The sequence below is a fragment of the Phacochoerus africanus genome, chromosome 4 (genome assembly GCF_016906955.1).
Source record: "Phacochoerus africanus isolate WHEZ1 chromosome 4, ROS_Pafr_v1, whole genome shotgun sequence".
Classification (NCBI taxonomy): Eukaryota; Metazoa; Chordata; class Mammalia; order Artiodactyla; family Suidae; genus Phacochoerus; species Phacochoerus africanus.
In genome coordinates this window covers 38,674,024-38,701,539 of record NC_062547.1, presented here as the reverse complement: position 1 = coordinate 38,701,539, position 27,516 = coordinate 38,674,024, and the positions used below count along the sequence as shown (strand labels likewise).

At 37.2% G+C, this 27,516-nt stretch overlaps 1 protein-coding gene across 2 annotated transcripts in view; it reads left to right on the top strand.

Annotated features, from left to right (window-relative positions):
- ANO5 (anoctamin 5) overlaps positions 1-27,516 on the top strand; it is an 81,953-nt gene that overhangs the window by 48,850 nt on the left and 5,587 nt on the right. For both annotated transcript variants that reach the window (XM_047776131.1, XM_047776132.1), the window contains exons 10-20: positions 3,196-3,330; positions 4,140-4,245; positions 4,344-4,404; positions 9,500-9,651; positions 12,017-12,091; positions 13,215-13,437; positions 15,612-15,781; positions 16,134-16,231; positions 21,587-21,717; positions 24,569-24,774; positions 26,767-26,945. In XM_047776131.1, coding sequence (XP_047632087.1) covers positions 3,196-3,330; positions 4,140-4,245; positions 4,344-4,404; positions 9,500-9,651; positions 12,017-12,091; positions 13,215-13,437; positions 15,612-15,781; positions 16,134-16,231; positions 21,587-21,717; positions 24,569-24,774; positions 26,767-26,945 — 1,536 coding nt within the window. The remainder of the gene's footprint in view (positions 1-3,195; positions 3,331-4,139; positions 4,246-4,343; positions 4,405-9,499; positions 9,652-12,016; positions 12,092-13,214; positions 13,438-15,611; positions 15,782-16,133; positions 16,232-21,586; positions 21,718-24,568; positions 24,775-26,766; positions 26,946-27,516) is intronic.

Below are 27,516 nucleotides of genomic sequence, written 5' to 3'. Positions count from 1 at the left end.
ATCATTTTATCATATGAGAGTCTACTTTTTTCAGTGAAAACGGGAATACCAAGGTTGCCATTATTGGTTTATCAGTCTTTAATTTTATATGCCTTCCGATCCCATATTTTTCTTTCCAGTATAAGAGCTCTGTGTAATTTATCTTTTGATATCACCAATTGTGGTGGTTTAATACTTATAAATACAATAGATATAATTGTATAATTTCTATGTAACAAATAAGTTAGAATAAATATATTTACAGTGACTATGATGCTACTATTAAAAAGCCAAGATAGTGTAATAGCTAAGTTTCTCAGATGTCCGTGAATTTGTGTAAAAATGGATCACTTTAGACCAAATGTTTATTCATTCCTTAAGCCTGTATTTATTTCAGTTCTATCATCGTTTTGATTATTTATATCTCAGACTACGTACCAAGTCCTGGGAATACAAAATTAGACCAATTCCATCTTACAAGATCATACTGCCAATATTATTGAATGTTGTCTACCTATCTGATGCCATATTTGATATTATGGGGCCACAGACAAGTTCAAAGTTTAGTATATCAAATGGACAGGTTAAGATACCATAGTTGAAGATCCCATTGTGGCTCAGCAGGTTAAGAACCCAACTAGTGTACATGAAGATGCGGGTTTGATACTTGGCCTCATGCAGTGGGTTAAGGATCCAGCATTGCCGAGAGCTGTGGTGTAGGTCTCAGACGCAGCTCATATCCTGCTTTGCTGTGGCTGTGGTGTAGGCTGTCAGTTGCAGCTCTGTTTTGACCCCTAGCTTGGGAACTTCCATATGCCACAGTGCAACCCTAAAAAGACAAAAAAAAAAAAAAAAAAAAAGCGCGCGCGCGCGCGCGAGAGAGAGAGAGAGAGAGAGAGAGAGAGAGAGAGAGAGAGAGAGAGAGAAAAAGAGAGAGAGAAGAAATACCATAGGTGTAAATAAAAGGAAAAATTTCCTAAAAAAATAATACTCAAAAGAAGTATTCATTCTCCTTACATTTGACACTTTATAGTGTATCTCATGTTATTAGACTTTTCTTTTTCTTTGTCATGAATAAGATAATTATTAAATGTTATTTCAATAATATGTAAATAATATATTTGGTTTTTTACCATAATACAAATCTATGACATGTCTCTTGCTTTTTGCATTCTTAAGGGACTGTTTAGTTGTTAATCTATTCTGAAGCTCTCCAAATCCAAAGTTTAGTAGTTTCTATAATTCTATATATAATAACTATTCCTTTGAGACTTTCTCTTTTTGAGAATCTTTTAAATACTAAAGTTCTAGAATTCTTGAGAACTTTTATTTCTCAATGAACAAGATTCTTAAAACTTGAAAGAAAATTGTAGTTCAAGAATAAAGATTTGAAATATCCAGTTTCTTTATGAATTTTCAAATAATTTTTTGATTAAGCCTACAGCAATAATATTTTACCTTAAAAATCAATTCTATCATTTTTAAATATCGAATGGAAGTAGACATGGTAAATAGTAAATTTTCTCAAATAAAATATCTTTATTCTTTTGGGGGGTGGGAATTTTGATATTATAAAGTCGTATAGTAATTTCTCTATTTTTTGGCCAAAAAAAAAAAAGAGGAGGTCCCGTTGTGGCTCATTGGTTAACGAACAGAACTCGTATCCATGACGATTTGGGTTCGATCCCTGGCCTCACTCAGTGAGTTAAGGATCTGGCGATGCAGCACTGCCATGAGCTGTGGTGTAGGTCACAGGCACGGCTCAGATCCCGTGTTGCTGTGGCTCTGGCATAGGCTGGCAGCTACAGCTCTGATTGGGCCCCTAGTCTGGAAACCTCCATATGCCACCGGTGTGGCCCTAAAAGACGCGCACACACACACACACACACACACACACACACACACACACACAAAGAGCAAAAGCAGGTTTACTCATCCTGTGTGAGTGAACCTAAGGAAGTCATAAGTGTAAATTAACAAGGTGATACAATAAATAATTGGCTTTCAAGTTTATAGTCATTTGAAGAGCAGTACAAGGGAAAACAACAAGGTAAAAATGTTTATTATCACTGAAAAAAATGAAATGTGGTACAAGGAGAAAGATTCCTATTTCATTAGAAAATATTCAAAACTTTGAAAACTGAAGAATGGGAGGTTCAATAAAATTAATATTATGAGAAATATTATAAACCTCACTTGGAAATTGTTTTGGTTAAGTCTGTATTAAGTTTATGTTATATAAAATTTAAACCCTTTGTGTTGAGTTGCCTGTTTTTTTGAGCATGTGTGGGAATTACAATTTAATGTAAAGTGCTTTAATAGGTTTATATGTGTAATGCAGTTAGAACCTAAAAGGACTCACATCTCTCTACATAGAAAACTGTGGAAGGACTTCACAGATTTGGTGAGCTGAGCTCTACGTGAATAAGGGGAAAAATTAACCTATTTTTTTAATGTTGTTTTTTTTATAAACCTGGTTTTCTGAGGTAGAGAAAAACCTAGTTCTCTGGTTCTTTGAGGGATTCCTTAAGGGAGAAGTCGCTTTAAAATCAACAGAAAAAAAATTCGGTTATAAGAGATGAACATTGATGCCAAATAATGCTGTCACTTTTCCACTCTTTGTAAAGCAAGAGCTGAACTGTATATTTTATGGAACTTCATTACACAGTCATTCTTGATTCCTTGGTTTGCTGCCTGTCTTACAACCCCATAAGCATCCATCAGTGATCCACATTTGAAGGAAGGTGGACATTCATGTGTACAACGACGCTCACCTGTTGTGGTCCTCGTACTTTCTTCAGTTTTAGAGAGGAAGCAAAAGTTTCTGAGCAGACCGCGAATGTGATTTTGATTTAAGTTAATTACTAGAAGTCACACCACAGAATGATTTGCACTTTATTTTAAACTCTCTTTAAAATTAAAAAGCTTTTCAAGTTACCTTATTATTTCACAAGTAAAACAGCTTGTACTCAGTTGGCTTCCTGTTTATATTTGTTATCTCTTTTAATCCTTACACCAGTTCTGTGGATAAGCATAATCCTGCATTTTATGATGTGGCAACCAAAGATTAGAAAATTTAGTAACTTTATCAAAATTACATGGCTAGAAAGCAGTGGAGCCAAAATTAGAATACAGGCTTGTCTGAATACAAAACCAAGACTCTCTGGACTGTATCATTCTTGCAACCTCTGATTCTATTTTTATTCTCTTTCATAGGGATTATTATGGAGAAAAAATTGGCATCTATTTTGTCTTTCTTGGATTTTACACAGAAATGCTATTTTTTGCAGCAATAGTTGGCTTAGTTTGTTTTATTTATGGCTTATTCTCAATGCATGATAACTTAAGCAGGTAAGTGCAACCAAGTTGCCCAAATAGAGAAAGAAATCTTATACTAACTGAAACTGTTGTTATTATTTTTTCTGGAGTTTGTGTCAGAATGTTTCCTATGGCAACAGATAATTGATACTTCTGAAAAAGACCTAAACAAAGCAGTTACCCCTCACTTGGTACTTCATGGAAAATCTACTGGGTTTTTTTTCACCTTTATTGAAATATAATTGACAAAATTGTAAGATATTTAAAGCATACATCATGATGATTAGATATACATATATATGTGAAAAAATTTCTCTCATCTGGTTAATTGGTGTATGCATCATCTTAACATATTTTTTTGGAAAATCTGTTTTATAATGATGGGCACTAAAGATCCCATTCCTCAAAGCATTTCACAATGATGGGAGGTAAAGATCCCATTCCGCAAAGCATGACTTGACCTGCATTGCTCCTTCTGCCATATGTGACAAGCAGTGTAAAGTTGTTCTGTTAAGAACAGCTTTGGACTTCTGCCCAAACATGTCACTTTTAAAATAACTTTGCTGGAGTTCCCACTGTGGCTCAGAGTTAAGAACCCTTCTAGTATCTGTGAGGATGTGGGTTTTATCCCTGACCTCGCTCAGTTGGTTAAAGGATCTGGCAATGCCAGAAGCTAAGGTCTAGGTCACAGACGCAGCTTGGATCTGGTGTAGCTGTTGCTGTGGCATAGGCCGGCAGCTGCAGCTCTAGTTCCACCCCTGGCCTTGGAGCTTCCATGTGCCATAGGCGTGGCCCTAGAAAAAAGAAAAAAGAATAAAATAACTTTGCTCTTCCTTCTGCAGCACTGAGATCTGTGACCCTGAGATTGGAGGTCAGATTATCATGTGCCCACTCTGTGATCTGATGTGTGACTATTGGAGACTCAATTCCACGTGTTTGGCTTCAAAGGTGTGTATGTATTGTGGTATGTTGAAAAGACTTGCAATTTCCCTCCTTTTGTATTGTGTTTGTTACTAAGCAGTTTTTCTGATGTTGTTGTTTTACAGTTCTCCCACTTATTTGACAATGAGTCAACAGTGTTCTTTGCAATATTCATGGGAATTTGGGGTAAGTAAATAGTCACACTAAAAACAACTTTCTCCATGTTCTGTTATATGGCCATTCATATAACATATACAGATGGCATTTCTTATAAACCCAAAGTGGTTTTACATCTTTGTGTCTTTGCTAGCTTCAGTACACTGATGGAGTCCACATCAGTGGTCTTTAGGTCTTGGCCTTTGGTCCAGAAAGGTCTCTCTTATTCATCTGCTCATTTCTCTAAAACACACTATGATTTTTTAAACTTTATATATATTCAGCCCACACTTAACACCATAATAAAAACAGTCTCAGTAAGTGCTTCATTCACAAGACCATAAGTATTTGGTGGCTGAAGGATATTGAGTCATGGATACAAATGAACAAAACTCAGAAAATGTTGAGCACTAATCAATCAGTGTTTGAGTTTACATTCCCTGTGTTGAATTCTAATTTCAGCTTCCATGTCCATTTAGTAAAAGTCTTCCATGTAAAGTGGAATTCCCCTTAATTTTGGAAATGTCCCCATGTTTCCTCTTCTATATCATATGGGAAGTGAAAGTGTCATGAGGTTCCCACCATCTGTAGGAAATATTTTCTGTAAGAGTAACTCAGCAAGAGTAGGCCTAAAAACTTCTAAACCATGTCTCAAAATTTGGGGGAATTCTAGGAAAAGAGAGACCTTTTTCTTTCCAAGTTAACAAAAAGTCTTTAACAAACAAAAATATGTCCATTTAAAAACCGGGCAAGGGAGCAGCTTGGTCCAGGCAAATGAATGCCAAATTTCGTAGGGGGAAAGGAGTGTATGTGAGACAGAGGAATTTATGGGTTTCTGTCACTTCTGCTTGGATGCTGTGATCCAAAGGGAATGGTCCAGATTCAAAGGGAGAATAGGGGACACAGAGAGTCTTACCAACAATTCTTGGGCAGCCTCCTCTGGTTAAGTTAGTATATGGACATCTCCCTGTCATATGGCTGCCAAATCCTGCCTCTATCACATTTTGGAATCAGAAATGGATGATAGGTACAAAAATTATAACAAATGTAATAGTTTTCAGTTGTTTACATTGAGAGAGATTGTACACCAACACTAGCCTTATATTTCATAACAAATAGGGGAGCAACCATACATGGAACACCCAGAAGCTGCAGCAACCCTGGGAGTGAAGATATCATTTCAATAGAGATTTTGTTTCCTTTGGATATACACATAAAAGTGGGATTGCTGGATCATATTGTAGTTCTATATTTAATTTTTGAAGGGACATGCATAGTTTTTTCCGTAATGGCTGCACCAATTTACATTCTCACCAACAGTACACAAGGGTCCCTTTTTTCAGTTTTGTTCTTTTGCAAATGAATATCCAGGTTTTCCAAGACGTTTATAGAAGAAACCCTTCTTCCTTCATTCTTGGTTCCTTTATCAAATGTTTGTTGACTATAATAACTAATTATGGGGTTATTTCTGGGCTCTTGATTTGATTCATAAGTTTGTGTGTTTGTTTTTATGCCAGTAACATACTATTTCATTACTATGGCTTTATAGTATAGTTCGAAATCAAAAGTATGATGCTTACTGCTTTGTTCTTCTTTCTCAAGTTTGCTTTGGCTATTTGGAGTCGTTTATGGCTGCATACAAATTTTAGGATTGTTTTCTCTATTTCTGTGAAAAAAAGCTTTGGAATTTTGATAGGCATTGCATTGAATCTGGAGATTACTTAGGTATGAACATTTTTATAATATTGGTTCCTCCAGTCCATGAACATGGACTCTCTTTCCATTTATTTGATATTTGTATTAAAGTCTATTTTGTCTAATATAAGTATAGCTAGTCTTGCTTTCTTTTGGTTTCTGTTTGCATGGAATATCTTTTTCCATCTCTTCACTTTTAGTTTATTTTGTGTCCTTACAGCTGAAGTGAGTTTCTTGTAGGCAGCACTTGGTTGGGTCTTGGGGTTCTTTTGGTTTTTTTTGGTTTTTGTTTTTGTTTTTGTTTTTGGTTTGTGGTTTTTGTTTTTTTAATCAGCCACTTTGTGATTTTTGATTGGAGAATTTAGTTAATTACATTAAAGTAATTACTGATAGGTATAGACTTACTATTGGTATTTTGTTAATTGTTTTATAATTCCTTTGTTCCTTTCTTCTGCTCTTGTTCTCTTCCTTTGGGGAAGAGGATTTTCTGTAATGGTATACTTAGGTCCCTTTACCTTAGGTCCCTTTGTTGATAAGATTTTTTTTCTCTGGGGTTACGAGGCTTACGTAAAACATCTATAACATTTTGAAGACTAACTTGAAATGTATATTAAAGCTCTATGTTTTTAGTCTCCCTTCCATACTTTATTTTTTTTGTTGTTTGGTTGGTTTTGTTTTGTTTTGTTCTGTTTTTGTCTTTTTAGGGCCACACCTGTGGCATATGGAAGTTCCCAGGCTAGGGGTTGAATCAGAGCTGCCGCTGCTGGCCTACACCACAACCACAGCAATGCGGGATCCTTAACCCACTGAGTGGATTCAGGAATCAAACCCACGTCCACATTACCACTGAACCACAATGGGAACTCCATGTTTTATGTTTTCGATGTCACAGTTTATATCTTCTTAGCCTGTCTATTCTTTAACCAATTACTTGTTATACAGTTTTATTGTAGGTAGTTATTTTTACTGCTTTTGTCTTTTAACCTTTATAATATATTTATGAGTGTTTTACCTGCAACCGTTATAACATTAGAATATTCTGAATTTAACTATACATTTACCTTTACCAATGAAATTTATACTTTGATATATTTTCATTTCAGTTTAAAGGGGTCCCTTTAACCTTTTTTAAAAAGCCATCCTTATTGTGATAACTCTTTCAGCTTTTGCTTATCTGGAAAACTTTCCAAGTAGAGTATTCTTGGTCCTCAGGTTTTTTTTGTTTTTTGTTTTTTGTTTTTTTTTTCAGTGCTTTGACTACATGCTACTCCTTTCAGGTGTGCAATGCTTTTGCTGAAAATTCTGCTGATAGTCTTATGTGGGTTCCCTTGTTTGTAAAGATTTTGTTTTTGTTTTCTCTGACTGCTTGTAAGATTTTCCCTTTGTCTTTACTTTTTGACATTTTGATTACAATGTGTCTCAACATGGTTCTCTTTTTTTTTCACTTTTTTTTTGTAATTCAGTGGCTTTCCTAGATCTGATATTTGTGGGGGGGGGGTTTCCTCCCCATGTTAGAGATGTTTTTAGCCATTATATCTTTGAATAAGTTTTCTGTCTCTCTCTCCATCTCTTCTCCTTCTGGAATCCCTATAATGCAAATGTTGGTCTATTTGATATTGTCCTATAACTCCCTCAAGCTAACTTCACTTTTTTCACTTATTTTTCATTTTCATTTAATTCATTTTTGCCCCCCTGACTGTATGAATTCCTCTTCCCCTGTTTGGAGTTTGCTGATTCTTTCTTTACTTAAACTAGTATGCTGTTGAACTTACCTATTGAATTTTATAATGCAATTATTGTATTCTTCAGCTCTATAATTTCTGTTTAATACTTTCTTATATTTAACATCTCTTTGTTCAGAAACTTAGTTTGTTCATGCATTGTTTCCTGGACCTTTGTTATGGAAACAAATCTTTATGACCATTATTTTGAACTCTTTATCAGGTAAATCACTTATCTCCATTTCATGAAGATCTTTTTTTGAGGTTTGTCTTGTTTTATTTGGAACATATTCCTCTGTTTCTTCACTTAGCTTGCCTCTCTGTGTTGATTTTTGTGCGTTAGATAAAACCATTACCTCTCCCAGCCTTGAAAGTGTGGCCTGTGATTGTCCAAGCTGCCTTCTTTATTCTTAGTGGCTCCCAATATTTGGGAGTTGTGCCAAGACCTATTGGTATCTCAAATGAGAAGATCTCCTTCAGCACCCAGATTCAGACTGTTTGCAAGCTGAATTATCAGGCAACTGCTTTTAAAGTATGCAAGTAGATTTCTTTCAGGGAAAGATTGGACCATGGGTATTTGTGTCTGCCGCCCTGGAGAGATAGCCAGTCAGGAACTATTTGTTTTCTATAGCAATCAAAACAGTATGATAAAGATAGACCCACAAACCAGTGAAACAGAATGGAGTCCAGAAATAAATCCACCCATATACGGTTGACTAATCTTCGACAAGCTTCCAACAAAAAAAACCGCAATGCAGAAAGGATACTCTTCAACAAATGGTGCTGAGAAAACTGGATATTGACATGCAAAAGAATGAACTTGGATCCTTATCTTTGTTGACTGAAAAAGAAAAAAAACACAATCTAGAAAATGAGAATTATGTATTTTGTTTGTTTATATGTTTGCTTTTTAGGGCTGCATCTATGGCATATGGAAACTCCCAAGCTAGGGCTCAAATCGGAGCTGCAGCTGCTGGCCTACACCACAGCCACTGCAATGTGGGATCTAAGCTGCATCTGTGACCTACACCACTGCTCACAGCAATGCCAGATCCCCAACCCACTGAGCCAGGGATTGAACCCACATCCTCATGGATACTAGTCAGATTCATTTCCACTGCACCACAGTGGGAACTCTGAGAGAATTATGTTGTATTTGGTGGACTTTCTGAGGACTTCAAGCCCACGAGGTAGCCTCTCATACTATATATAATATCGTATGTTATACATATAGAGAGAGACAGACAGAGCAGGAGAGAGAGACATACTGCACTGTGAAATGGGTTCTTATGTTTTCCTTAAATTTCCATAAGCATGAGCAAGTGGTACAGTTGCTTGAATGATTTCAATAAAAAACAAGCAAACAAAATCTAGGTAAAAGTCAAGTTAGTAAAAAGTCAAGTTCAAATATTACTTCAAATTATCTGAATGAAGAGAGAGAATAATGTTCCTGAAAAATTTTTTCTTGTATGGACTGTTGTCCAAGAAATCAATTTGTATTTATGTATGTATGAGTTATTTTCAGTACTACTAAGTAGTATTATGCAACATTAATACTTTTATATTTATCATCAAACATTATAGTGACAGAAGAACCATCATGCAACCAAAATGCTTTTTAAAATAAAGAAAAACCCGGTTATTTTTTCGTATTCATTTATTTCTCCATCTCTTTATTATATTTGTTTTTATACATTTCTTTCTCATAGTCACATTATTTTTGGAGTTTTGGAAACAGCGACAAGCCAGACTAGAATATGAGTGGGACCTGGTGGACTTTGAAGAGGAGCAGCAGCAGCTTCAGCTGAGACCTGAATTTGAAGCTATGTGTACACACAGGAAAATGAATCCAGTGACTAAGGTAGATGAGGGGAGCAGCATGGGCAGCATATTTCAACAGACACACTGCTGTAGGGGGCCTCATAAATAATGACGTGTATTTTAATTAGCCTTTAAAGTAGTCTCTAACATATAAATCATATAAACCTTTTTACTTGCTTCTAATATACATTTCAAATACATGTGAAAGTAGATAGAAAAGTATGGTGAGACCCAGGATGGAGCCATCACCCCGCTTCAATTATTATTAATTCATGGACAGTCTTTTTTTTTAATTATACACCTGTCCCTCCCTGCCACTAGATTATTTTGAAGCAAATCCAAGTCATCATATCATGAACTATATCATTTTAATACTAAGTGAAATAAAATGAAATGGAAAATAGTGTGTATGCTGTGGGCTTTGTGTGTGTTTGTGTGTGTGTTTATACATAAATGGAAATGATACTAAGTTAATATGCAAAAGTTAAAATTGTATCATATTATTGTATTAAGATAGAGGGCTTATGAGTGATTGCTTTATCAGGCCAAAGTTTATTCACTTAGTCCATTCTAATTATAATGGGAAGATCATTGCACTGGGGTCTGGGAAGGGAAGTCTAGGCTTTGGGATAATTGAAAAACTGGCTGTACGTTGTTGACTGAGTTGTTTGGCTTCTTGGTACCTCATTTTTTTCTTTTCTTTTATTTGTTTGGTTTTTTAGGGCTGCACCTGTGGCATGGAAGTTCCGAGGCTAGGGATGGAATAGGAGCTGCAGCTGCTGGCCTACACCACAGCCATAGCAATGCAGGATCTGAGCTGCATCTGCAACCTACACCACAGCTACACCAGATCCTTAACCCACTGAATGAGGCCAGGAATCGAACCCACATCCTCAATGATACTAGTCGGACTCATTTCCACAACAGGAACTCCACCTAATTTTTTTTTCCCATGTGAAATTGAAAGGTACTTGGCAGACTTTTGGCTGCATATTCTTTTAGAGTCCCTACCTTTCCACAATCTATAATCACCATGGTACCTGATGCTATTAAAGAGAGAATAGAATATGTCTCTAAAATCTCTTCAGCAGAATGTCCTGTTCTGTTCAGAATACTATTCTTGTGTATAATACTCACAATTCCTTTCACAGTTTAGGCATTAATTAAACATTTATTCAATTTCATTGAATACTACAAGAATTCAGTGAGTGAATGAAAAGAAAAAACCACCTCAGAAAATACATTCACAACCTGGGTGGCAATTTGCAGTTAATTGAAATACATTAAAAGAGATCATAATAATGACATTGCAGGTATCTATTCACACCTCATGGGATAAAAATGAAAATAAAAGCAGGTCTTTTGGCTTTGCCAAAAACTGTTGGGCTAAAAACAAGATGTACTGAATGTTCACCTTTGGAACCAGTTGAAAAATACTGTGTATTGATTCACTGTGAATCATCTACTTCCCTTAGCTTTAACGGTTTTGAAAATGAGAGGATTTCTTTTTTCTTTTTTTCTTTCTTTTTTACTTTGTAGACGTGCTTCTTCAGTGGCTAAGCACAACCAGAACTTTTACATTTGAGTCTATTGGGAGCACACACAGGCACGCATGAGCACACACACATTGGATATACACATGCATAACCAATCAGATGTATGCACACACATCCTGGGATTCTGTAGAGTTCTTAGGCAACCAACTCTACCTGCTAAGTTCTGTTTCCATTCTGTCCTTTCTGAAAATCCCTGGGCTACGAAGATGTAAAATCTTATCTGTTAAATAGAATTACATGATTTAGATTTCCACTGACAGATATTTTTTACTATGTGACAGTACTTGAGGGGTAAGATCTAACTGCCTCTTGATATAGCTAAAAATATCAGCTAATGTAGTTAATATATTCCCTCAATGACTTAAAAAACTGTTATGGTGGAAAAGTCTGGGCCTCTGAACTCTGTGGAAGAAGACAGTTAATCCTACGCGTATAAAGAAGGTACCCTATGTAATATCATGCAGAGCACTTACAGAGCACTGCAGTTCAATTCAATTCAATTTAACTCAATTAGAATAAACTTTTAATGTCATTAAGCCATGTCCACTTCAGCAGAAGCTTAGGCTTTGACTTTGTTTTCCTGTCTGCCTGGACCTGAATACCATTCTAATTCAACACTCAGGAAATCATGTGGATTATTTATATCTCATGTCATTTGTAAATTATCTCATCTAAGAGCCCTAAAGGTTTCTATTTAAACATAAGGACTCGTTACTAGAATGTAGCTTTCCATGAGCTGTAGTGAACCCATTGGGGAGGTTTCTACCTCAACTGGGCTTTGTGGACTGTTTAGAGTCTCAACTTTGAGGGCAGATTTTGAATTGTGTTGTGATTTCTTCAAAATTACAGGAGATGGAACCTTATTTGCCTCTGTGTAACAGTATCCCATGGTACTTTTTATCGGGAGCCACCGTGACATTATGGGTGAGCATTCTTTAAAAACCGTTATCATTTATTTGACATAAGTTCATATTGAAATTATCTCAACAGTTTCATCTACAATGGTTCTTGAGTCCCTCTCTTCCCTCCCCCTCCATAGTATGTTTTATCTTGAATGGAATTTTTATATAAAATAAACTATAATTTACATGGGTGTCCTGTAGTTGAACCTTGAAAAAATAGTTAGGGGGAGAGGGGTGCTTTATCTTAAAGCCTGTCCCTCACTCTCTCCCTTCTCTTTGTTAATTTGGTGATAACTTGAAACCAGAACAAGATAGCAAACAATTGGATTGCAGAGTATACGGTTATTTTTTAAATTATTAATTTATCTCTATCTCCATTTAAAATAGGATATAAAGAGGTAATGAACAGTATAAGAAACTGCTTAAAAATATTCTGGAGTGTGGTTCCAGAAAGATCACTGTTACTTATTTCTAGTACTCATTCGATTTGATTCAGTTCCTCAACTTTCAGAATAAAATCTTCCAATCATTAAATCTTTATGATTTTGCAATAAGGGAAGGTATAAAATTTATACTAGGCATATCAGATCACTAATAGCAGTATTCTAAAATGGAATGAAATCTGTAAACATATCTTTTGTGAAAGGAAGCAATCATCACACAACATGTTTAACTACAACCTAGAGCAGAGATTGCCAGACATGTGCTATAAAAGATATATTTTAGCCTTTGCAGGCCGCAGGTAGCCTCTGGCACAAAATTGTCTTTATTGTCCTTAACAACCTTTAAAAATGCACACAGAAAAAATTCTTACCTCAGGGGACACACAAGAACAAGTAAGGCCGTGAGTAGACTCTGTCCTGATGGCTAGTTTCCCAACTCATTCTAGAGGATGGACCTAGAGGATGGACAATGAATACTTTTGTATTTTTGATTTACTCAGCTGATGTCATGCACCTTCTCTCTGATCCTCTTACTTTCCTAGTTTTCATTTCCTGCCATCGATGGTGAGAGGACCTAACTTGCCTTGCTTTCCACATCAGAGCTGCTAAACTTAGTACATGAGATGAAGGAAAGTGTGTGTTTCAGTTATGCAAGTATCACAGGAATACAAAGAGTGACCAGTTTTTGTTTCCCTTCTGCAGATGTCTCTGGTCGTCGCGTGCATGGTGGCTATGATTGTATACCGCCTGTCAGTCTTTGCTACATTTGCTAGCTTCATGGAAAGTGAAGCATCCTTAAAGCAAGTCAAAAGTGTCCTCACTCCCCAGATAACCACATCTCTCACTGGGTCATGTTTGAACTTCATTGTCATCTTGATCTTGAATTTCTTTTATGAAAGGATATCAGCCTGGATTACAAAAATGGGTAAGCTGGCCGAATCATTAGTATGACTCTGAAAAAACGGTTTCTACCAATGATGTACCTCCATTTTTAGATTGTTGACTAATAAAATATGCACAACCTAAAATGAAGAGTTATATTGTATATGGTGGACAAAACTGAGGCCTTAAGCCTGGGAAGCAGCATCTCAAGAACCCTGAGAAAACTGCTTAGAGGAGGCAAAGTGGGGAGCTAGGATGCATAGGAGTTTTGCACCAAGGGCAGGTATTCTGAATAAAAGTAAATTTAGCGCTTTTCTAGGGGAAGATGCGAGAGTCTGGGCTCATTGAAATCATTCCTTTGATAGGCACCTCAGCCATCTGGGGCCAGTAACCTATGTTTTCACATCCTCAGGGCTCACCATCAGGAGTGGCTGCAGTCTGATGGCTGCTAGTTGGCAGGTATTCTTTGTTTCCTTCCTGAGTTCCTTCAAGGCTCCCAGATCAGAGGTGGTTGCAATGGCTGATGACTGTGACATCCTTGTTTACGGATATGGCAGCCAGTATTTTATTTTTCAGGATCATCTCCCAGGGAGTTCGTTTTTTTAAAGGCACATTTTAAGGCAGTTTTGCTCTACAGGTAGACCCATAACCTGGTACTTCAGAATCCTCTAACAGCTACATTCAGGCCTGTTATAATACAAGCACGAAGAAGAACTAAAAAGAATTAGGACTCTGTAGATCTTCTTAATCCTTCTTTGATGAGGTTAGTTGAAACCTAAATAAAATCCTCATACTTTTCTGAAGGCACAGATCCTTTTTATTTCATGTGTATGGTTTTTAGAAGGCATTGGATTTTGAAAACAATTGTGAGGAGAACAAAACAATCGGGTCCTCCTGAATAAATTTAAAACTTAGTGCTCCTCTTTTCAGTTGCCATGTCTTAGAACCTGGATTGTTTTCTTTTAAAATTTTTTAAATGTCTCTTAAAGCCATGAGGGAATGAAGGAGTCACAGGTAGGGTGGGAAGTTCAGTCAGGGAGAGGAGCACAGAGCAGACCTTCTGCTGGCCTTGCCCCCAGCAAGTTAGAGATAAGACCAGAGACTCAGCTCCAGGCCTCAGCTGCTTTGGGGACCTCTCTCTCTGTCGGACCTCTTGCCTCGCCTCTAAATCTGTACACTGACATTGTGCTCAATGGTAACCAAAAAGGTAGCATAGAAATTACTCTAGTGCACTGGAGTAACCATGAGAAGCAGATGTTATTAAATATGGAGTTCTTCCTCAGTTTTATTTTTTTTCCATTAGCAACAGCAAAATATATATATATTATATATATAGTTAATATGTGTGTATATATAATATATATATATATATATGCAAATAGCACCTAAAAACTAAGCACTTAAAAATATCTCACTTTCATCAATGAGAAAAATCACTTGTATTCACATTAGAGATTTTTTTTGTAGTGCAACTAAATTTTAGTAAGATGGGGTAGTTTTTAGAATACGGGTTGCAATTTCAGTGTCACTGACGATGTCATGGATTTGGCTGGATCAGCTCAGGCTATCAAGAGATCGTAAGCTTGGAAGACACTCTCCCTTACTCTTAGATACTTCCCCTTGTTCTACTGTGCCGTGGAGAAACTCCATTTTTCTTGTCTTTAGAATTCATTAAGTGATAGATCATGATCATGCATTTTAAATGAAGGAGAGGGAAAATGGATACTTTTTACTGCCACCATTTGCGTGACATTGTTTTCAAAAACTGATGAAGCCATATAATTCATGAGAGGAAAGCACAATTCAGTTTGGAAATCCTCCTCTGCCCTTTAGATGATTTACTTTGTTTAAAGTGGACTGAAAACAGACGAGAGGGATCTAAAATGTATACAGGATGTTGTATAATGTAACAGGAATGAGCATAAGGCTCTTCAGTCTGGTAAAGGTTTGAATTTCATATTCCAGTAGTTCACCCCTCTGAATGTACTAATGACAGCTCCTGAGGCTTCTCCAGTGATTAGATTAATGCAAAGTCTCTAATAGAATGTCTAGCACACAGCCATAGTTACTCAATATCGGTCAGTTATGAGCAAAGTGGGAAGCATTTCAACAGACTCTCAGAATAGTATGACCAGATATCCCCTTGTCCTAGGGAACACAGAATTTGGGGAGAAACAGGAAGGCACATTATTAAACTCTGGTGTTTTTATTTACCAGAGATTCCTCGAACTCACCAGGAGTATGAAAGCAGTCTTACCTTGAAAATGTTCCTGTTTCAGTTTGTAAATTTTTACTCGTCCTGCTTCTACGTCGCTTTCTTTAAAGGGAAGTTCGTGGGCTATCCCGGAAAATATACATATTTGTTTAACGTGTGGAGAAGTGAAGAGGTAAGAATTCTCTTGAGACGTGAGCCTGTGGCTTCAGCAGCTCAGTGTTAACTACCTACCTTTTGATGTGCCTGGCACAAACTCAAGTTTTTATCCAGCCCTCACCCAGATATAAATATACGAAATTTTCTAAGAATGAGGCCCAGAAACTTGTTCTTAACATTTCACAGCTGACTCTAATATAGCTAGACGGTACTCATCTGTGACTATGCTTGGGACTCTTGAGCTAAATATATCTTTACTATCCACTCAAAGACAGATCTTCAGAGTCTCCTTCTGGTTTGGGATTTCTCTTGTGGAAATCCATCTTTCATCATTCACTTTACTTTGGTTTTTTTCCCCTTCTTACCAGTGTGATCCTGCAGGCTGTCTAATAGAATTGACAACTCAGTTGATCATCATAATGACTGGGAAACAGATCTTTGGAAATGTTAAGGAAGCCATTTATCCGTATGTATTGCTTGGAATTTTTTGCTTAATTTAAGTAACTAGGAGAAATTTCCTTTGGAAGAAGATGGAATTCTTTGATTATCATAGTACCTTTGTTAGCAAATGTCAACAACAATAACAACAACAACAAAAAAAACCTTCAGTCAAGACTCCATTAAGGTAATACAGACTTTTAAATATGCATATCTGGAGTTCCCGTCGTGGCGCAGTGGTTAACGAATCCGACTAGCAACCATGAGGTTGCGGGTTCGATCCCTGCCCTTGCTCAGTGGGTTAGTGATCCGGCGTTGCCGTGAGCTGTGGTGTAGGTTGCAGACGCGGCTCGGATCCCGCGTTGCTGTGGCTCTGGCGTAGGCCGGCGGCTACAGCTCCAATTGGACCCCTAGCCTGGGAACCTCCATATGCCGAGGGAGCGGCCCAAGAAATAGCTAAAAAAAAGACAAAAAATAAATAAATAAATAAATAAATAAATAAATATGCATATCTGTTACTTACGTTGAGGAAAAGGTAATTCTCGCCTCCTGTGAAGATTCCACTGGAACATCTAAATGTTATATGCTTTCTAGATTATTCTCCATGTTGCATTTTATTACAGATTTCTCAAAATTTGTATATTTGTGAAAATTACTAAAAGATGAGCTCTTTTAAAAAAATCTACGTGTCATGGACACATGGACACTGAACCAAACTTCAGTCCACCTGCCTGCATACATTGGCAGAAAAGCCAATGTACTGATGATACCAGGTTGTGGTGAGGAAAAGTTTAAAGTTTTTTGTAAGGCACACTACAAGTAGTCCAGGACAGCTACTGCTAAAAAAGCCTGAACTCTCCAATGTGTTTCTGTTTCAGGAACACATTTTTTTTATTTTTATTTTTTTTTATTTAAGTGATTTTTATTTTTTCTATTATAGCTGGTTTACAGTGTTCTGTCAATTTTCCACTGTACAGCAAGGTGACCCAGTCACACATACATAGATACATTCTTTTTCTCACATTATCCTCCATCATGCTCCATCATAAGTGACTAGATATAGTTCCCAGTGCTATGCAGTAGGATCTCATTGCTTATCCATAGGAACACATTTTTAAAGGCCAGGTGAGGGAGGGGATGTTTCAGGAACACTTTTTTTTTTTTTTTTTTTGCTATTTAGAGCTGCCTCTGCAGCATGTGGAGTTTCCCAGGCCAGGGGTCAAATCAGAGCTGTAGCCACTAGCCTACACCACAGCCAAGGCAATGCCAGATCCCAGCTGCATCTGCGACCTACAGAACAGCTCACGGCAACGCCCAATCCTTAACCCATTGAGCAAGGCCAGGGATAGAAACTGCGTTCTCATGGATGCTAGTCAGATTCGTTTCTGCTGAGCCGCAGCAGGAACTCCCAGGAACACAATTTTAAAGACCAGGTGAGGGAACTGGTGTGTATGATCAGCTTGTGAACAATTCTCTGACTGGTTGATGAGATTGAACCCACTCCAGAAGGACTGGGGTCTATGCGCTCAGGATCATCAAATAGTTACCATCTTCCATTTTATTGGGGGGCAGGGAGTCGTTTGTTTGTTCTCTGCTCACAACTGTGCACCTGGAAGTCCCCAGGCTAGAGACTAAATCTGAGCTGCAGTTGCAACCTGCATCACAGCTGCAAAAATGCGGGATCCTTAACCCACATTGCTGGGCTGGAGATTGAACCCTCACCGCCTCAGAGACAACACTGGATTCTTAACCTGCTGTGCCACAGTGGGAACTCCTCTATTTTTTAATTTCTTTTTTTTTTTGTCTTTTTGTCTTTTTGTTGTTGTTGTTGTTGTTGCTATTTCTTGGGCCGCTCCCTCGGCATATGGAGGTTCCCAGGCTAGGGGTCCAATTGGAGCTGTAGCCGCCGGCCTACGCCAGAGCCACAGCAACGCGGGATCCGAGCCGCGTCTGCAACCTACACCACAGCTCACGGCAACGCCGGATCGTTAACCCACTGAGCAAGGGCAGGGACCGAACCCGCAACCTCATGGTTCCAAGTCGGATTCGTTAACCACTGCACCACGACGGGAACTCCATATTTTTTAATTTCTTAATAGTATCTTTAACCATAGGTTCTCATCCTCAGTACTATTGACATTATAGAGCAGATAATTCTTTGTTGGGGGGAGGGGAGTTGTCTTTTGAATTATAAGATGATTGGCAGCATCCTTGGACTCTACCCACTAGGTGCCAGTAGCCCACCCTCCCAGCTGTGACAACCAAAAATGTCTCCAGATACTGCAAATGTCCTCTTGTGAGCTAAATCACTTCCAGTTGGGAACCACTGCTATGGATGGACAAAAGTACATACATACTTTAATATAGTAGAATTTATCAGTCTTTCCCTTTATGGTTTAGCATTTTTAAAGTTTTGTTTAATATAGTCTTCCCTACCGCATAATCAAAAACCTATTCTGGAATTTCCGTCGTGGCACAGCAGAAACAAATCCGACTAGGAACCATTAGATTGCGGGTTTGATCCCTGGCCTTGCTCAGTGGGTTAAGGATCCAGCGTTGCCATAAGCTGTGGTGTAGGTCTCAGGCACGGCTCAGATCTGGCATTGCTGTGGCTCTGGCGTAGGCCAGTGGCAACAGCTTGGATTAAACCCCTAGCTTGGGAACCTCCATATGCCACAAGTGGGGCCCTAAAAAGACAAAAGAGACAAAAACAAACAAAAAATAAACCTACTCTCGTGTCCTTAGGTCTAAATATTTTTAGCACTTTACCATTATTATTACCTTTCTCTTTTAAATTTTTCACATATATGAAAAAGATTTTTGTATTTGACATGAAGTTCAATTTCTTGTGCATGTGTGCGCACACTCACACACCCACAACCACACACATATCGTGTTACCATTTATTGGGAAGACCTCCCCTCTCTGTGACCCACAATACCATTGATGCCATACAGCAAGTACAAGGCTGTTATACTAGGGCTCCATTCTGTTCCAAGATTTGTCTGTCTCTGAACCAGTACTATACTATGTTAATTAATACAGCTTTATAATAACTTCTCATACCTGGTGGGGCAAGTTTGACTGATTTATTCTTCATCTATAGAAATCTCTTGGTTATCCTTGTCCTTCCTCTTTCTGTGTTAATTTTAGAACCATCTTTTTTTTTTTTTGTCTTTTCTAGGGCCGCTCCCTCGGCATATGGTGGTTCCCAGGCTAGGGGTCTAATCGGAGCTGTAGCCACTAGCCTACGCCAGAGCCACAGCAACGCGGGATCCGAGCCGCATCTGCAACCTACACCACAGCTCACGGCAACGCTGGATCGTTAACCCACTGAGCAAGGGCAGGGACCGAACCCGCCACCTCATGGTTCCTAGTCAGATTCGTTAACCACTGCGCCACGACGGGAACTCCTAGAACCATCTTATAAGATTTCACATGGACAATTATTTTGTTTTCTTGACTGAAATTACATTTCAGTTGTTTCAGTAAATCAACATTTTGTTATGCCAGGTCTTCTTATTCATTAACATTTATTTTGGACTTTAATGAGTTCAAATAAATATTTAAACTTTGGCAAATGGGTCTTATAAATCTTTTGTCAAACCAATTTCTAGGTATTTTTAACTTTATTATTTTAAATGGTATCTTTTAAAAAATTATTTTCTACCTATGTTTTGTGGATATATAGGAATGAAATATATCAATTAACTCATTATTTCTAATAATTTTTATTTAACTTCATTTGGGTTTTCTATGCAGATAATCCATTCACATTACTGTTAATAATCATGGATTTCTCCTTCATTTCTAACTCTTTTGCATTTTTCTTTTTCATCTTATTATGCTGGATAATATCCCCAATAAAGTCTTGAATGTGATCATACACACTCTATTTTCTTCTTGATTCTAAAGAGAATGCTTCAGACTTTTCCCTACTTAAGAATGATGTTCATCCCAGGATTTTGGTAGATGCTTTCTATCAGATTGAGTAATTTCTTTCTTTTCCTACTTTTTTTCTTAAATAGGTTTTAATAGGTAATTGAACTACCTCAAATACATTTTTCTGCATCAATCAATATGATTTCGTATTTTTCTCTTTAAATTTGTTAGTATGGTCTCTTACATTGATTGAGTTTTTAATAAAAAGAAAACTTTTGGAGTTCCCGTCGTGGCGCAGTGGTTAACGAATCCGACTAGGAACCATGAGGTTGCGGGTTCGGTCCCTGCCCTTGTTCAGTGGGTTAACGATCCGGTGTTGCCATGAGCTGTGGTGTAGGTTGCAGACGCGGCTCGGATCCCGCGTTGCTGTGGCTCTGGCGTAGGCCGGTGGCTACAGCTCCGATTCGACCCCTAGCCTGGGAACCTCCATATGCCGCTGGAGCGGCCCAAGAAATAGCAGCAACAACAACAACAATAACAACAAAAGACAAAAAAAAAGAAAGAAAACTTTTGATCCTTAAAGTAATCCATCATTATCATGATCTACTATTTTTTATACAGTGTAGAATTTAGTTAGGTATTTTTTTGTTTAGGATTATTTCATTTGCTTTCATAGTTATATTAACCTCTACATTTCCTTGTCATACATTTTCTGTTGTAACCAATTTCTCATTTCCCCAAGTGTCTTTCTGAGTATCATGGCAACATCAAGGTTAGTAAATTGAATAGAAAAAAAAAAAAATCCTGTGGTGACCCTCTCCTCTGCAGAACTGTGTCTGAGTAAATACATTTCCATGCAGAGTCAGGGTTGTCTTTCTTTTCTTTTCTTTTTAAATTTATCGTATTTTTTTTTTATTTTTTTACCTTTTACTGAAATATAGTTGATTTACAAGGTTGTGATAATTTCTGCTGTAAACAAAGCGATTCAGTTATACATGTACATGCATCCATTCTCTTTCAGATTATTTACCCATATAGATTGTCACAGAATAATGGGTAGAGTTCCCTATACTATACCTTCCATATACCTCAGTGTGCATGTGCCAATCTGAAATCCCCAGTCCATCCCTCCCCCCACCCCACCCCCTTTGGTAACCATAGGTTTTTCAAAGTCTGAATCTGTTTGTATAAGTTCATTTGTATCTGTTTTTTAGATTCCACATATAAGTGAAGTTAGACAGTGAAAGACAAACATCATATGATATTACTTGTTTTACTTTCTTAAATCACCCTAATAAAGATCTTTTGCCCTCAGCAAATATTGTGAACAGAACACTAGATTTTGACTTGGAGTTTAGCTGTAGTCATATCTTTATTTGTTCTGTGATCTTAAGTTACTCAACCTCTCTTGCTGCCAATTTCTAGCTCTACCATTTTGATTATCTGATCTCTTCCTTTTAAACCCTATTTCCTATATATTTACTCTTATCACTTCCAACAGCTTGATTCTGAATTGGTGGAGACGCCGAAAAGCTCGAACCAACTCGGAAAAGCTATACAGTCGATGGGAGCAGGACCATGACCTTGAAACTTTTGGTTCTCTTGGGCTATTCTATGAGTACTTGGAAACAGGTAATTTTCAACCACTGTCTTGAAACACAGAATAGACTGAGTAAAATAAGTGTTTTTCAGCACTTAATATTTCTTCCTGCCTTGGACATAGTAAGTGTTCAATAAATCATTGGACAGTGGATGGATGGATATGGAAAATATTGGTTCACTATTTCTATTGGCCACCAAATAGAATGCAAAATGAAATTTAGTTTCAAAACACCAATCTCAGAGATAATTTTTCCTACCAATTAGAAGTTAATATTGTTGAATCAAATAAAGTAAGGATCATTTTTAATACCTGTCCCAAATTAGTTTAAATAGCTTTCTCCAAAGGATGGGGGGAAAAAATGTAATTGTAATGTATACATGTAAGGATAACTTGATCCCCTTGCTGTACAGTAGGAAAATAAAATTTAAAAAAAATAAATAAATAGCTTTCTCCTTTGGTTTGCCTCAGTAACTGCTTAAGAGGAAATACATTGAGAAACATTTCCAGAATCTGACATATATTAGGTGCATGCAATCCTTTGTTTCCAGTTGAAAAGAAGGCTAAAAGCAGTTATGTAAGGAAAACCTGAATTGAATACAAAAAAATGCATAATATCCTAAGGATTAAACAGAGAAGAGATCTAGAAGTGAAATTTTAGGAGAAATAATGATGGGGACTGCTTGTAGAGTCTACCTGCTTCTTCTCAAGAGACCTTTTCTGTTTCTTTGGTGGAAATAAGGAGGACAGTTCTCCCAACTTATCCTCATGGCCCATAAAAGTCATGGTAGAATAAATGAGATGACCTGAATTTGCTAACATACATCTAATACCTGAATTAAAATAGGAAAATTAGGACAGATAAGAAGAAGTTTCCAGTTGTAAAGTCAGGTAGCCCTTGCATTATGGAGTGATAAAGCTGTAATTTTAAATTAACTGTATGTTTCAAGTGAATTGATACATAAACACAGCTGAGATTATAACTGAAATTAAAAGATGCAATCAAGGTTTCATAATAAGATTAGCTACCATTTATTGAGACACAACTAAGAATAATTTATTCTGGGAGTTCCCGTCGTGGCGTAGTGGTTAACGAATCCGACTAGAATTCATGAGGATGTGGGTTCGATCCCTGGCCTTGCTCAGTGGGTTGAGAATCCGGCGTTGCCGTGAGATGTGGTGTAGGTTGCAGACGTGGCTCGGATCCTGCGTTGCTGTGGCCCTGGCGTAGGCTGGCAGCTATAGCTCTGATTCGACCCTAGCCTGGGAACATCCCATATGCCGCGGGAGCGGCCCAAGAAATGGCAAAAAGACCAAACAATGATAATAATAATAATAATTTATTCTGGATGTTTTACAGGCATTATCTCTAATCTTGAAACATTCTACTCTATGGTCATTATTCACTACATTTTATTTTAGAGGATAGTGAAACTTGGATAGATTAAGTAATCTGCTATGGCCCACAGAGATTATGAGTAAAGATCTGTGTTTAGAATCTGGAAATTCAAGCTGTTTCTACATAATACTTCATCTCTTTGGTTTCTATCTCTTGGTTCAGTAGAGAAGGCAGGTAGGATGCAGTTTGTTCCCTTGTTTTAGCAGATGGCAAGACTGATTCTACAGAGAAAGTCTTAGAGAAAAGAAGAAATCCAGAAACACTTGAATCTATCTAAAAATTGAGTACTAGTGGAAGATTCTTTCTTCCTTCAATGGAAAGCCATTTTTGCATCTCATTATTTTTTCTTCACTCACATGGGAATCCCAGTCTACCAGCTGCATGGATTTGTTTACCCCAAGCATCGATGGAAACAAAGGCAAAGAAAACAAAAACAAAAATGGAGAGAGAAGCCAGTTTACCCAGGTGTTAAGTGTTAGTGAGGAAATAGAGTAAAACTTATCTTAAAAGATGCCGAGTTAGGGAGTTCCCATCGTGGCACAGAGGAAACGAATCTGACTAGGAGCCATGAGGTTGCGTGTTCGATCCCTGGCCTCGCTCAGTGGGTTAAGGATTTGGCATTGCCGTGAGCTGTGGTGTAGGTCACAGACATGGCTCGAATCCAGCGTTGCTGTGGTTGTGGCGTAGGCCAGCAGCAACAGCTCCGATTAGACCCCTAGCCTGGGAACCTCCATATGCCCCAGGTGCAGCCCTAAAAAAACAAAACAAAAAACAAACAAACAAAAAAAAAGATGTTGAGTTGTTGCAGAGGATCAGGATCGTAACAAATACCTCATTCCAGGATATGTGTATTTCCTATGCCCACATAAAATTTATATGTATATGTTTCTGATACTTTATACGGTTCATTTTCTGATTTATTCTGAAATGTCTTGTTTATACTACCTTTTCCTCTGTTAGCTTCTTCAAATCTTAAATAATGCATTCCTTCATAAGGCTTATAGTTAAGTACTTTTATATGCCCAGAGCATACAAATGAATTAGTCATTATCCCTGATCTTAAAGTTAAGTACCTAGTTTACAAGATGGAAAACCTGATTACCCCCCTGATGTGCTGATGCCAATGTAAAGGCTAGACCAGCATAGACTTCAGCACCAACCATAATAAAAGACTGTTTTACAAAGAATAAGAAGAATGTCTTATCTAACAAGAGTTAGTGCTTCCTTTAAACAAGCAGATCTCAAAATAGACATCAGGGATGGAACTGGGCTTTGCAAGCCCAGTTTCCCCTTCCTGTTTCAACACCCAAATAAGTCACCATACTTCCTACAGAGAAGAGGAATTGGGCAGCTAGAAAGAGGCCTGGACTGTTTTGCTGGTGTAAATCCCTTGAAAATGAAGGAAGTGGCGGGAATTGGGCAGGGTGTTCCTCCCTTGCCCCTCCACAGTGATGAGTTTGTGAAATTTTCTTTTGTCCCTACAGTTATCCAGTTTGGATTTGTCACATTATTTGTGGCCTCTTTTCCTTTGGCTCCTCTTCTTGCTCTCTTGAATAACATTATAGAGATTCGAGTGGATGCCTGGAAGCTTACTACTCAGTACAGGAGACCTGTAGCTGCTAAGGCTCATAGCATAGGTGTTTGGCAAGACATTCTTTATGGAATGGCTGTCCTTTCTGTTGCAACTAATGTAAGTAGACCTGTTTTGGTGGAATAACTTTGTACTTGGTTTTCTTGAAGATGGGGAGATATGAATGATGTGTAACTCAATCTTTACTTATGTTGATTTTATCATGGTGGTAGTCCATAAAGATAAAACATCCCTAAACTTATATGCGCTAAACAACATAGACAAGTCTATGACATACAAAATCTCAGAAATACAAGGAAAAAATTAAAAAATTTTTTAAATTTTTAATTAAAATACCATGGTATAGTTTTGTAGCATGTAAAAAAGTATATAAAAATAAGTAATGGTATAAAGGATTTAAGTCGTACAATTAAAGCTCGATTATATATAAAGTTATATGTGACAGACAGAATATACAATATTTACCTATTATTTTTATGGAGCACTTATTAAAAACAGTAATAAAACTGAATTCTCAAAAGCAGAAACTTTACAATGCATATTTGCCTATAATAATAACATAAAAATGAAGTTGATAATAATATAGACAAAAAATAAAATTTAACCACTTAACATTCATGCTTCTAAAGAAGCTTTATTGGACAAAGAGGAGATAAAATTGAAATTTATAAAGAGAGCTTAGGGAGTTCCCGTCGTGGCGCAGTGGTTAACGAATCTGACTAGGAACCATGAGGTTGCAGGTTCGGTCCCTGCCCTTGCTCAGTGGGTTAATGATCTGGCGTTGCCGTGAGCTGTGGTGTAGGTTGCAGACGTGGCTCAGATCCTGCGTTGCTGTGGCTCTGGCGTAGGCTGGTGGCTACGGCTCCGATTAGATCCCTAGCCTGGGAACCTCCATATGCTGCAGGAGCGGCCCAAGAAATAGCAAAAAGACCAAAAAAAAAAAAAAAAAAAAACAGAGAGCTTAATTAAAATGAAAACTTTAGGAATCAGTTAAAACCACAGTTACAAAAAGTATGTGGCAAAAGATGCTTTTTTTAAATGACTTATTTTTTTTCCATTATAGCTGGTTTAGTGGGTTTTTTGGTTGTTTATAATGATTTTTAAAAGATACTTTTATTATTAAAAAAAGACAAGAAAACATGAGCTGAGCATGTAACTTAAGATATTAAAAAATGTGAAACTAATCAATAGAAAGTAGTAAGAAGAAAGAAGATCAGAAATAATCAAATTAGAAAACAAACAAAAAGCAATATAATTGCTAAGTGAATCAAAAGTTGTTTTGTTGAAAACACAAAATTCTGAAAATCTCAAACAAGGAAAAAAAGAGTTATAAAGTACAGGAGAAAAAAATATGAGTGCTATGTATGCATTTATTCCAACACATTTTAAAATCTCTTTGAAATGGTCACTTTTTCAGAAAATAAAACTACCAACATGTATTTAATAAGTGACATAAAGCCTGAAATGAACCAGCAGATATAGAAGCAATATTAAAAGATTTTAAAAACCTACCACTAGCATTGTAGATAGCAGAACCAGATGTTTTTAAACTGATTTATCTCACAGTTCTACAGCTTGAGAAAAAGCATGGGAAAACACCATTCCTATGGAATCAAATCCTGAAATTAACTGTACTGAACTGTGGCAAATTTATGAGCACATAGTCTTCTCTCTCTCCATTCTCCATTCTCTACACACCCACACCCACACACACACACACACACCCACACACACTCAGTCTGTCCTAGCTTCTGGAATTGGTCTAGGCAAGTAAATTTGGTAAAGAACAGTAGAACTGTGTTAGGAAACAATAAGAAATATAAGAAATAGCTAAGTATGGTGGAGAGCAATAGAGGCCAGGTATTTTTGGAGACATACATTTAGGTTAAATTTTCAAAGTAGGCACTTGTAACCTAATGAAATTTTAGAATACTGATCATACACTGTAAATGAACTATTTCATGTTCTAAGCCAGACTCATATTGTTAACGTGATTCATCATAGCATTCTAATCCTTTTCCATCCATATGGCCCAGGGAACTGAAAGATATAAAAATCAGCTGATGATCTCCCTCTTGCTTTTTCCTTTAGGCTTTTATTGTTGCATTTACATCAGACATGATTCCCCGTTTAGTTTACTACTATGCCTACTCAACCGAAACCATGCAGCCAATGAAAGGGTATGTCAACAACAGCCTGTCAACATTCCTGATAGCCGATTTTCCAAACTACACTGTACCTTCAGAGAAGCGAGACTTCACCACATGCAGGTTTTTCTCTTGTTTTCTTAGATTTTCATTTTGCTTTTTAAATGTCTTTCTTAAGTTCTCCATTTCCTTCATGTCTTACAAAAAAAAATTACTTGGGACATTAAAAATCCTGGAAAAATAAAGTGTATCAATTTTGGAATCCAAACATTGTAGGGTTCTGATTTGGGAAAGTGGAATGAATATTATGGGTAAAAATAATATCAATTTTGAATTGTTTATTTTCTAAAATTATTGGAAAAATTTTCTCCAACGAATGCCCCTTTGGTTCCAAGTTGTAATATCTATAGATTACATTGTGTAGTCATGTTATATGTGCATTTAACTTATTCGAATTTAACTATGTGTCCTCAAAAAGAGACAGAGTGAGAAAGAAAGAAATAACAATGTGATTAGTTCACCAGCCATCCCATTTTAAGGTTAGTTCCATGTAGGGAGTGTGAAACTGGATTTGTAAACCTGCTGTTTTTACACTCAGTGTCTCATGTGCTGTGAGGATCTTTTTACTTTAGGATTTAAAGATTTTATAGATATGTAGATAGATAGATAGATAGATAGATAGATAGATAGATAG